At 44.7% G+C, this 12,930-nt stretch overlaps 1 protein-coding gene across 2 annotated transcripts in view; it reads right to left on the bottom strand.

Moving 5' to 3' along the window:
- Positions 1-5,202: 5,202 nt before the first annotated feature.
- The window catches only part of TCTN3 (tectonic family member 3), a 67,040-nt gene continuing 59,312 nt past the window's right edge, over positions 5,203-12,930 (bottom strand). The window contains exon 14 of one of the 2 annotated variants that reach the window (XM_074959574.1): positions 5,203-6,429. In XM_074959574.1, the coding sequence (XP_074815675.1) occupies positions 6,208-6,429 (222 nt within the window). In that variant the 3' untranslated portion in view covers positions 5,203-6,207. The remainder of the gene's footprint in view (positions 6,430-12,930) is intronic. The other variant, XM_074959575.1, reaches the window with a different exon arrangement.

Genomic DNA, 12,930 nt, shown 5'->3' with positions numbered 1-12,930 from the left:
AGGATGGTTCTAGACTATTCTCAGAGGTAGAAGATGACAGGACAAGGAGTAATGGTCTCAAGTTGCATTGGAGGAAGTTTAGGTTGGATATTAGGAAAAACTTTTTCACTAGGAGGGTGGTGAAACACTGGAATGCGTTACCTAGGGAGGTGGTAGAATCTCCTTCCTTAGAAGTTTTTAAGGTCAGGCTTGACAAAGCCCTGGCTGGGATGATTTAATTGGGGATTGGTCCTGCTTTGAGCAGGGGGTTGGACTAGATGACCTCCTGAGGTCCCTTCCAACCCTGATATTCTATGATTCTATGATTCCTCAGCCGTGAGGACCATGCAAAGAATTAATTTAGTTTCTCCGCAATGGCCTTATTGTCCTTGAGTGCTCCTTTAGCATCTTGATCATCCAGTGGCCCCTCTGGTTGTTTAGCAGGCTTCCTGCTTCTGATGTACTTGAAAACATTTTTTATTACTTTTTGAGTCTTTGGCTAGCTGTTCTTCAAATTCTTTTTTGGCCTTCCTAATTATATTTTTACACTTCATTTGCCAGAGTTTATGCTCCTTTCTATTTTCCTCACTTGGATTTAACTTCCACTTTTTAAGGGATGCCTTTTTGCCTCTCACTGCTTCTTTTACTTTGTTGTTTAGCCACAGTGGCACTTTTTTGGTTCTCTTATTATGTTTTTTAATTTGGGATATACATTTAAGTTGAGCCTCTATTATGGTGTCTTTAAAAAGTTTCCATGCAGTTTGCAGGGATTTCACTTTTTGCGCTGTACCTTTTAATTTCTGTTTCACTAACTTCCTCATTTTTGTGTAGTCCTTTTTTCTGAAATGAAATGCTACAGTGTTGGGCTGCTGTGGTGTTTTCCCCGCCACAGGGATGTTACATTTAATTATATTTTGGTCACTATTACCAAGTGGTCCAGCTATATTCACTTCTTGGACCAGATCCTGTGCTCTACTTAGGACTACATCAAGAATTGCCTCTCCTCTTGTGGGTTCCAGGACTAGCTGCTCCAAGAAGCAGTCATTTAAGGTGTCAAGAAACTTTATCTATGCATCCCGGCCTGAGGTGACAACCCAGTCAATATGGGGATAGTTGAAATCCCCCATTATTAAGTTTTTTATATTAATAGCCTCTCTAATCTCCCTGAGCATTTCACGATTATAGATTGTGATTTATGCATCATCTTTAGAACCCTGTCCTCCTGGCATTCCAGTAGTTCCATTTTACAGTAAATATTTCTGTAACCACAGTTTTGGGAATTGGACAGCTGTTGTTGATCACATCAGGGTTTACAAGAAAGGCAAAGCAGGATCTCAACTTCTGCAAGTCTTCAAACCTGGCCTGAAATTCATCAAGCAATCCTTGTAATTTACCTCTGTATTCCTCGAGTTTGTGATCTACTTCCATTTCAGGAAATGCGTTCACCCTACTTTTAGATAGGGAAACTTGTTGAAGTCTCTTAGCATTATGTCTCCTTTCAGAACTTGTTCTGGAAGCTGAAGACTGTGTTAATAAGGACAGAAATAACCTTCTCCTTCCCTTGGAGTGCCAAATTGAGAGTTTGCAGATGCTGCATAATATCAGTGAAAAATATCAGATCCTGCATCCATTGCTCATCTTCCAACTGTGGATAAGACATTTCCTTTTCTTCGAGGAAAGCACTGATAGGCTCCAACAGTTCCACAAACCTATTTAAGACACTGGTGGTTGATAACCACCTCACAATACATTAGAAAGAGATGTCATTAGGTATGTCTTCAAGTTCCAGCTCTTCGATGAAATTTTTGAGTGTCAAGGAGTCTTCCCATTTGAGCAGATGAAACTGACAATTTCTAGGACCACTTTTGTAGTTGAAGTATCTGCCTGTGAGATCCTCATGATGGATTATGCAATGAAGAGGGAGAAATTTCAGAAATTTGGGATCACTTTTCAAGAGTCTGATAAGGCCTACTTTCCCCCCCACCCCCCACCACCACCATTGCAGGTGCTCCATCCATTGCAACACTGACAAGTTTATCCAGTGGAACATCAGCATTTGTCAGTGCTTTGTCCAGTGCATTCTTTACGTCAACCCTGTGGGTTGTTTCTTTTAGCACCACTAAGTCCATGTAGCGGGGCGGTCACCCTGCTCCGGCTCAGAAAGGGTTAAAAGCCAGCCCTTGGAGGGGACTGGGGCTGAGAGCCAATCAGAGAAGCCTGGGAGACAGCCAATCAGAGCTGGCCAAGCCAGTATAAAAGGGAGAAGACCAGAAGGGATAGTCAGTCTCTCTCCAGTCTTGGAGAGAGATGGACCTGGCTGCCCGATAGAGAAAAGGGGCAGGGGCAGGGGCAGGGGCAGGGGCAGGGGCAGGGGCAGGGGCAGGGGCAGGGGCAGGGGCAGGGGCAGGGGCAGGGGCAGGGGCAGGGGTGCTCCAACCTGGCAAACCTCCAAGCAGAGGCCTTGCTTTCACGGCTGGGGGAGGCAGCCAGGGAAGGAAGAAGCAGCGGGTCCGACCCCCTGGCTGATGATCAGTGGCCATTTTGGACTGAAATTTCCCCCTGAGGGAAGGGCCTAGATGAAGACTGGCAGTGGGTCATTGAGGCAAGATGGGCTTAGGGGATTGGGGTTCCCCAGGGAGGGGAGGACCCTGAGTGTGAGGGTACTGCTGCGGGCAGTACCCAGGAGAAGGGGCACTGCAGGCCGGTGAGGGACATGGGGTCAGAAATACTATAAGTGGTGGAGATTGACCAGGAAGCAGGTACCTGTAGGGAGACACCAGCCAGCAGGAGGTGCTCTGAGGCTGGGATGAGCTAATTCCCAGATGACCGGCAAGAGGTGCCGCGGCAATGAGTGCAGATTGTGCTACAGTCCAACATTTCTTCTCTCGCAATTACATCAGTGAAAACATAGTGAACAAATATCACTAGTTGTGGTTTATCTTGTATATCTGTGGATTCACTGAGAATTCTTTAGATCATTTTGCATCTTGCTTGCAACATCATCACTGATCTGGGAGATCTGCCTCTCTGCACTATGGCACAAAATTGGAATTTGCTTTATTAGTCATTAAGTTTTGTGTTACTTGGATCTAAAATTGCAACCACTTCTGCAACATTCTTCTTAACAAATTCTCCATCACAATATGGACATTTAGCATGAGTGATATACCATGACTAACAAAACTAGCTTTGCTCATTGTCAGCTTCCTTACTGAACACCAAGAGTAGTCTGACTGTTTAGGCATGATTTTAATGCTTGTTTAGCCTTAATTCTGATTCAGGAGCGTATTTAGATGAAAAATTGTGATTCATTTTGTAGTAACATTTCAAATTGCTCGCTTTGTAGTGAGTGAGCAATGCATTGCAGTTAAGGCACAGGGGTTTGCCACCTTTAACAGTGAATGCAAAATCTTCCTCCCATTCTGGCTTAAAACTTCAGTTTTCTTCTTCATGCTTGTATTTCTTACAATTTGAAGATATCATTGTCATCCACAAAATTAACGTAGAGTTAACACTTAAATCTAAAACTATTCAAATGAGATTTGTGAACAGTAAACACAGCCTGTATTCTGTGGAATGCAGGGAGATCGTGAGCACACGAGGTCAGCACAACATTCTGAAAACAGAATGATGCAATTTCCTGATATAATGCACATGTGAGAGCTTCTCTTTCTATCGGCCTCACTCTCACGGTAGCTCAGGGCTTAAAATCTTTTGAAGTATTTCCTGGAGGCCCCACACATACATTCTCTGCCTACCAGCTGTGGGGGGGGGTGGTGTGGGGGGCCGGAGGGGGTGTCTTGGGATTTTAGTCAGGGCTCGGGGCTTCAGCTCGTGAGCTGCACTTTAACTGTAAAAGAGACACATACAGCTCACGAGCTGTGTTTGACCACACCTTGAATAGATCTGTCAAGGCTGATTCCCCACTCTGGAACTTTGAGTACAGAAGGTGGGGGCCCACAAGGATTCTTAAAAAATTAATATTGGCCACTCCAGGCTAGTATTAAACTCCCAAGGTTACAGCTTTTCTCTGACCTTGGATGGGTAGATGCTGCCACCACCCAAGTGCAAAAAACCCCTTTTGAGAACCCAGGAAAAAGCACTTGGGAATTCCTTCCTGTGGGGTACCCTCAAGCCCTTTCACCCCCACTCTGGGGAAGAGCTGAGAAAGAAAACAAAGGAAATCAGCTGTTGCCACCAGCTAATTAAACAACATATGCACAAACCTCTTAGGACACAAAAAAGCCAATCCTGTTCTTTAAAAAGGTAAATTTTATTTAAAAAAAAAAGAAAAAATATATCTGGAATTTAGGCTATTGCTAGATTTAAAAAAAGCAAATATAATAATTAAGCATCAAGAATGTTTCTTGATATCCAGCTTAAAGGTTACAAGCAAAATAAAAGCACCTGGGGTAGCACAGAGGAGTCCACAAGCCGAGAAGAAATAACCCTAATTGCATCTTCCTAGACATTCCCTGATTTACTTACATATCTGGGGTTTCAGATAAGCAATTCCTACGTATGATTTGATGGTTTTCCATACCTGGCTCAAACCTCTTATAGCACAGTCCCAGCCCTGTCTCTGCTCTCTGCCCTCTCTCTGGAGAACAACAACAGACAGACAAAGGGAAGTTTTTTCCCCAATTTTAAAAAGTTCTAGCCCTCCCATTGGCTCTTTTGGTCAGGTGTCCGCTCCCTTTCTTTTACCTATGGGCTTTTTAACCCTTTACAGGTAAAGCAAGTAGAGAACAGCTACCAAGAGGGATTTTATAGCTAACTGGCTGGCTGGGTGTCCATAAAAGGAAGCTACCGCCACCCCACCCCCCCACCACCTGCCCCCTTCATTTATCCCAAGATAATAGAGGTCTTTTCCAGCCCTGAAATCTATGAAATGTCACTGAGACACAGGAGGCCAGGGTCAAACCCTAGGTGTTGCATGACACTGCAGCCTCATAATAAGTTGCAAACCTTTTCTAAAATAGTTAACTTTAATCTCCAACTGCTCACAATGGCCCATCTCCTATACATCATCCAACATTCACGATGGCTGTCACTGCCAGTATAGCCTCTGCTTGGACCTGAAGCAGTAGTACTTCCCAGTTTTAGAGATTCCTAAACCACCACAGGTGGGGAGTGTGGCACTGAGCCCATACGCATGAGGGAAGAGCTGTAAGGGTGGAAAGGAGAGCTGTCAAGATATCTGGGCATAAAATTCCCAGGACAGTAATCCCAAAGGACAGAACCTCCATAATTCCTTGTGTCTTGCATATCCATCTTGCAAATGAAAACATTTTTATAAAGTAATGCATGTTCAATTGATAATTTTATTTGAAGAGATTAACACAAAAATAAGAGATAAAGATTGACACAGATGCACAAGGCCAGCTTATTTAAAATGGGCCAGAGGAGACTAGTAGATAGGTCATTATAGTACCACTCACTGAATAATAATTCAGATCCCCTAACAAAGGCATACATTCTAAAGACAGTCACAGAGGCACTGATAGTTTCTATTGAAACCATCACTAGATAAATTATATCAGATTTAAAATGTATGATTTACAATTCCACATGGAAAGATGAGGCCCTTCTGTAACAGGGAGCTGAACAAGTGAGCTCCAGACTCCCCATCAATAGGGAGGGAAACTAGAAATGAAAGCCACACTTCTCTTCATACTGCTCAGCTCAGAAGGGACTTTTCCTTCTTGTAGGGGACAGAATAAAGAGAGTTCCTTTTCATTCCCTCTCTCCTCTTTGTTCCACACAGAGACTGCTCCTTCTGCCCTCCCATCCCCCATGAGCAACGCTGGGTTGACCTTCACAGATCTGCATAAAGGGATTGCAGACATGGAAGAATCACAGGTGACAGATGTTAATCATGTCACAATGCACTACAGGAAGGAACAGGGATAGCATGATGATAGGCACAGGGTGAGAACCTGAACAGAATAGAAGAGTCTTTGGTCTGCATCATATTCTGACTGTACCATTACATTAACAGGATTCCCTGAAACACCTGCCTTTTCTAGCTGTCAGATAAACACTTTCTTTGCTGTTCACAAGAACAAAGAGGAATCATTTAGGTCACTGTATCTCTCGTATTGTCTCACCCAGGTGAGGAACAGGCACCAGATATGACACCAGGATACAGCAGGATGGAGTGAGCTCTCTGGTACTATCTGGGCATAAATGTTGCCATGAGGAGCAGAGTACCAGACTTCATTCTCTTCAGAAGCTGAGAATGCTGCAGAATGTGAGAGACATCAGGAAAGCACCAGCCAGGTCTCCTTGACAGCTTATCCCCCCATTCAGTGCAACCTTGAAGGGAAAAAAGAAGTCAAATGGGAGTTTCCAGTACGTGCTGGGCTGGCTACGTGGAGGCTCTGGCCATTCTGTCATGTCAGTGAAGGCAACGACGGTTGTCAAAGGCACCATGGTCATGCTGAGGGACTGCAGGAAAAGGAAAACACCAACAGCTTAGCATTCCCAGAGCCACAGATGCATCTTCCAACATAGGGCATGTTTCTGCAGAGGTAAAGGCTGCCCAAAATGACTGGTGAGGCTCCAAATAGCAAGCAGTCTCCACCAGCTATTACTACCATCTCCTGTAGATAGATCATATTTTCAAAGTGAAAAGAACTCTGACACTGTGGTCAGGCATACCACAGGGAAGTGTTTCGATGAGGTATAAGAGAAATGTAGTACTTTCATGTGTGGGTATACCCCTTTCCCTTTCCCCTTCAGAATGAAGAACTGGGACACTTTACAGAGCAATGTAGAAGAAGAATAGTTACTTACCCTGCAGTAGCTGTGGTTCTCCTAGATGTTTTTGTCAGTGTAGTTCCCACTGTAGGGTGTGCATGCACCTCATACATACAAAACCAGACTTTTTTTTTTATTGCTGTGTCCATTGGGGTCACACATGCACCCTGTGCTAGCTCATGCTCCCATGACAGGGCACAAAAGGCAGAGCAGCCATGACCTTCTCTCGGTTCCCTCACAATCTGAAGCTCCTAGTAACCAAGGACTCCGAGAGCAGGTCATGAGATCTACATCGACAACATCTAGAAGAATCACAGTTACTGTAGCAAAAAGAAAAGGAGGACTTGTGGCACCTTAGAGACTAACCAATTTATTTGAGCATAAGCTTTCGTGAGCTACAGCTCACTTCATCGGATGCATGTAGCGTAAGTAACTATCCTTTCTTCCACTATGTATCAGTATGAAGCCCTACTTAGGTGATTGGCAAGCAGTATCCCCTCAGGACAGAGGGAATGAGGAATTCCAGCTGCATCAGTCAAATAAGGATTGTAGTTCTTGTGACCCATTGTGATTGGGGCAGCCCTCACTAGAAATGCCAAGATCAGGGCAGGCTGCAAAAGGAAGAGCAGATACTCCCAAGACTGGTGGGTAATACTGAAGTTACACTCCCCAACTAGTCACAAACTGTGCTTCTGATCCCCCACACTGGTTATCAAGAAGCAAAAAAAGAAATCACACAGCCCCCTTTATTGCATTCCAGTTCTCTGGCTCCCAATCAGCACCTAGGTCCAGTACAGTGAGAAGTTATTTAAAAAACTCTGCCCACATATACAAAATGTTCTTCTGACCCCAAAGGGTCAGCCATGTTACCAGATCAGTATAGGTTTGGATCTTACCCAAAATACCACACTGCCAGCCAATCCCTTAGTGTCTAAAACAAAAGGTTTATTATAAAGAAAAAAGAAAGAACAAGAGAGACGTTAAAGGGTAAAGCAGTCACATACATACAAAGACTTCAGAGTCCACATATCAGGTTCCTAGCAGTATTGGTGAGTTTGCTGACTTGAAAGTCCCTCTGGAACACATCCACAGCTTGGCTGGATCATTCAGTCTTTATTCAGAGCTTCAGTTTGTAGCAAAGTTCCTCCAGAGGTAAGAAGCAGGATTGAAGACAAAATGGAGAAGATGCAGCTGTCTTTTATAGTATTTGGATCTAGACTGTTCTCAGTGGTAGCTGATGACAGAACAAGGAGTAATGGTCTCAAGTTGCAGTGGCGGAGGTTTAGGTTGGATATTAGGAAAAACTTTTTCACTCGGAGGGTGGTGAAGCACTGGAATGCATTACCTAGGGAGGTGGTGGAATCCCTTTCCTTACAAGTTTTTAAGGTCAGGCTTGACAAAGCCCTGGCTGGGATGATTTAGTTGGGGATTGGTCCTGCTTTGAGCAGGGGGTTGAACTAGATGACCTCCTGAGGTCCCTTCCAACTCTGATATTCTATGATTCTATTTTGCCATGCGCCCTGTACTTCCTTTGTTTCCAACACAATCTGCCCAGCACAAGGCTTGGAGGACCTTTTCTGTCCACAGGCATGCCCATGAATGCCTTGCTGAGTCATAAGGTGTATTCTCTGCTGTCTCTCAATGGGTCAGTTGTATAGCTGATGGTCCTTAATGGGCCATCAAGCAGGCTAGGCAGTGCTGATGCCAAACTGTCTGGGGGTGTCACCCAGAAGCATAGCACAAGCATAGCACAAGCATAATACAAAGGTGATACAAACACATAAATGAGATTATCATATCTGGCAAATTATAACATTTTTGCAGATACCTTACATGGCATATCTGGCACAACTCATTACAATTTTACAATATTGATATTCATAATATCCACACGTATCTCCCAGATTCCATACAGCATCAGAGTTCTACTCTCCTAAACTTGGCATCTGATCAGCTAAATCCAAGGCACAGTGCTTGACAAAGGTCAGTGGTTTACTCCACATCTCTGCCTTGCAGATGTCTGATAGTGGCACATGTCTGAAAAAGGTGGAAGAAATCACTTGAATGCTGGTGGAGTTAGCCTTGATATTTAGTGGGAAAGGTACACTAGCCAACTAATAACACGAGGATGCATCATGTGATCTGTTTCAATATTCTTTGAGATGAAAGAAGTTGACCTTTTGAATGCTCTGGTATAGGGAAAAAGAGACAGGATTGACAGGTGGAATGATTTTGTTCTGTCAATAGAGCAGAGACCTGGAAATGACAAGTGTGTGTAATTTCTTTTCTCCCAGTGATAAATGTGCTTTTCGGAAGGAGACAGGCAAGCGGATGGATAGGCTCAGATGGAATTTTGAGACCACATTGGAGAGGAAGTTCTGATGAGGTCTCAGCATCACCTTATTCCAATGGAACTGCATTTGGGTTCGGCCAGGAGCGCCTGAAGCTCACTTACTCTTCTGACTGAAGTGATAGCGGCTAGGAAGACTGTTTTCAGAGTTTCAGAGTAGCAGCCGTGTTAGTCTGTATTCGCAAAAAGAAAAGGAGTACTTGTGGCACCTTAGAGACTAACTCTAAGGTGCCACGAGTACTCCTTTTCTTTCTGTTTTCAGAGTGAGGTGGTCCAGGAAGCATTCTGAGAGAAGCTCAACGAGAGGCTCCATCAGTCTCAAGAGGAGTACATTGAGGTCCCAGGCAGGAGTGGGTTCTCTGACCAGTGTTTGAGCATGTAGTAGCCCTTTAAGAAACTTTGATACCATGGGGTGAGAGAAGACCAAACAGGACTGCACAGGCAGGTGATAAGTTGAAATCACTGTGAGGTGGACTTCAGTAGAACTGAATAAGAGACCTGTCTGCTTGAGCTACAGTAAGTCTTCAAGGATCTTTGGTACTGAGGCCTGGGCTGGGTCTAGGCCATTTTGGGCTATGCATAGTGAGAACCTGTTTCCCATGCAAGAATATGTCCTTCTGGTAGATGTTTTCCTGGACCTGTATGGAGCAGTTTCTCTGTGTGGTGGTCAGCCACCCACTAGCTATACCATCAGGTGCAGAGACTCTGGTCTGCATGATGTGTCTGGCCACAATGCTGCAAGATCAGATCCAGGCTGTCTGAGAGATGGATCAGAAGCTGAATGGACATCTGGAATAGGTCTGTGAGCCAGAACTGACTTGGCCCATATTTAAGGCACAAGAAAGATTGTAGCTTTCTCTCTTGATTTTGGAAATCACCCTGGGAATGAAGGGAATTGGTGGGAAGGCATACAAGCAAGCCCTTGTTACACTGTAGCAAGAAGGCATCTGTTAGCATCCTTGGACTCAGGACTCTTGTGGAGCAAAAGCTCTTGCATTTTGCATTGTCCTTAATGGCAAAAAAGTCTCTCATGGGAGTCCCCACGGATGGAATATCAGTTCTGTGATGGATCTGTGTAATGACCATTCCTGGTTGGTCACTGACTGTCCTGCTTAGGAAGTCTTCTAAGTTGTTCCTGATTCCTGGGAGGTGAAGAGACATTGGTCTTACCACATTCTGATGGTACCAATTCCAAAAATCAGTGGACTCTTGGCAGAGGAGCAAGGAGCAGGTGCCCTGTTGTTTGTTTATGTTGTTGCATAGCTGTCATATTGTCTGTAAAGCCCTGAATTATCGAGTTTGAGGACAGGCAGGAATGCCAGACAAGCTAGTTTGATGGCTCAGAGATCTACAACATTCACATGAAGCCCCATGTCATTTGGAGATCAGGTGTCTTTGATCTGCAAGTGGTCCAAGTGAGTTCCCCAACTTGTCACTGATGCATCCATGAGCAGGGTCTTTTTTTGGGAGGGGTGTCACAGGGTCCCTGGGCAATGCTCTGGAACTGCTCCCTACGAAGCCAGTCAGGACTCTGGGGAAGTCTCCTCTCTGCGAGCAGATTGTCTTCAGGGCAAAAAGCTCACATGGCTTCCACCTTCCTGGGTCTGACCTCAGAGCATTCAGCATCCTCTGCCCCTCTGTGCATTTCCCACAGTGAGTCTGCCCAGGCGGGGTCCTGGGGAAGCCAGATGGTCCTGCGCCCCAACTTCTCAGTCAGATGTGACTCTTAGCCAGCCAGTAAAACAGACATTTATTAGATGACAGGAACACGGTTTAAAACAGAGGTTGTAGGTACGGAGAACAGGACCCCTCAGCTGGGTCCATTTTGGGGGGCAGTGAGCCAGACAACCATGTCTGCACTTCACTCCTCGTCCCCAGCCAGCTCCCAACTGACTCACCCTCCAGCCCCTCCTCCTCTGGGCTTTGTCCCTTTCCCGGGCCAGGAGGTCACCTGATTCCTTTGTTTTCCAACCCTTTAGCTATCACCTTGCAGGGGGGAAGGGCCCAGGCCATCAGTTGCCAGGAGACAGAGTGCTGGCCCTTTGCTCTGCAACAATTACACTCCCTTATCCCACCACCTAGAGACTTACGAAATGCATAGGGGAAACCGAGGCACCCCTACAGTATTCAGAGGAAACATTAAGAACAGTCCCACTTCGTCACAAGGGGATTGAAAAAGGGACCCCTTTCCATGTGATTGCAGGTTCAAGCCACAAAACCAGTTCTGCAATGACATGATGTAGTACTTTGACCTTCTTGGCTATTGGATGTTTCATCGACGAATAGAGAGCCTTGAGCCAGAACTGGAGGGTACAAAAGCAAAGTCTGGCAAGTGGTGTCATATATATGCATACCGACATGTGGCCTAGCACTACGAGGCATATTTGTACTGTTGTAGTTAGTTGTGACATCAAATGAAGTAATGTAGCAACTGGAACCTGTCCTCAGGCAGTGCACTCTTTCTGACGTCAAGTCGATTAGCATTCATAGAGCTGCTATTATCTGCGACAGCATGAGTGACAATTTTTTGCAGTTCACTAGGAGTGACAACTTTTCGCAGTTCACTAGAAGTCTCACGCAATTGAATAGGGACAAAGCGCAGTCCCAGCTCGCTGAGGTCTCCCGTTGTGACCTGCCCCAGATCAGCCAGTTGTCCAAATAGGCATTGATATGAATACCTTGACTCCTCAGGTGAGCCATTACCACCACAAGGTATTTTGTGAAGATCCTTGACGCCGTAAAGAGTCCAAATTGCCATACCTTGTACCAATACTGATTCAACTCTATCATAAATCTCAGGTACTTACTATAGGCCAGGTGAATGGCAATGTGGAAGTAAGTACACATCCTGCATGTCAAGAGGCACAAACCAGCTCTGAGCCTGCACAGTTGGACTTCATGGATTCACAGCTTCACAGAATCCAAGCCCAGAAGGGATCTTTGTATTCATTTAGTCTGACCTCCTGTATATAATGGCACAAAGAATACCCTTTTATAAAGTTTGTGGATGATATCAAACTAGAAGGGGTTGCAAGTGCTTTGGCAGAGAGGATTAGAATTCAAAATGATCTGGACAAACTGCAGAAATGGTCTGAAGTAAGTAGGATGAAATTCAGTAAGAACTAATTCAAAGTACTCCACTTAGGAAGGAACAATCAGTTGCACAAATACAAAATGGGAAATGGCTCCCTAGGAAGGAGTACTGTAGAAAGGGATCGGGGATATAGTTGACCACAAGCTAAATATGAATCAACAGTGTAACACTGTTTCAAAAAAAGCAAACATTCTGGGATGTACTAGCAGGAATGTTGTAAGCAAGACACAAGAAGAAATTCTTCCACTCTACTCTGCGCTGATTAGGCCTCAACTGGAGTATTGTGTCCAGTTCTGGGTGCCACATTTTAGGAAAGATGTGAACAAATTGCAGAAAGTCCGGAGGAGAAAAATAAAAATGATTAAAGGTCTAGAAAACGTGACCTATGAGCAAAGATTGAAAAAAATTGGGTTTGTTTAGTATGGAGAAGAAGAGACTGAAGGGCCACATGATAAGAGTTTTCATGTTTGTAAAAGACTGTTACAAGGAGGAGGGTAAAAAATTGTTCTCCTTAAACTCTGAGAGCAGGACAAGAAGCAATGGGCTTAAATTGAAGCAACAGAGGTTTAGGCTGAACATTAGGAATAACTTCCTAACTATCGGGGTAGTTAAGCACTGGAATAAATTGCCTAGGGAGGTTGTAGAATCTCCGTCATTGGAGGATTTGAAGAACAGGTTAGACAAATACCTGTCAAGAATGGTCTAGTTATTACTTAGTCCTGCCTCGAGTGGAGGGGACTGGACT

This window comes from Natator depressus, chromosome 7 (assembly GCF_965152275.1).
Source record: "Natator depressus isolate rNatDep1 chromosome 7, rNatDep2.hap1, whole genome shotgun sequence".
NCBI classification, from domain to species: domain Eukaryota; kingdom Metazoa; phylum Chordata; order Testudines; family Cheloniidae; genus Natator; species Natator depressus.
Note: the sequence above shows the minus strand (reverse complement) of the source record. Positions and strands in the feature narration are given on the sequence as shown.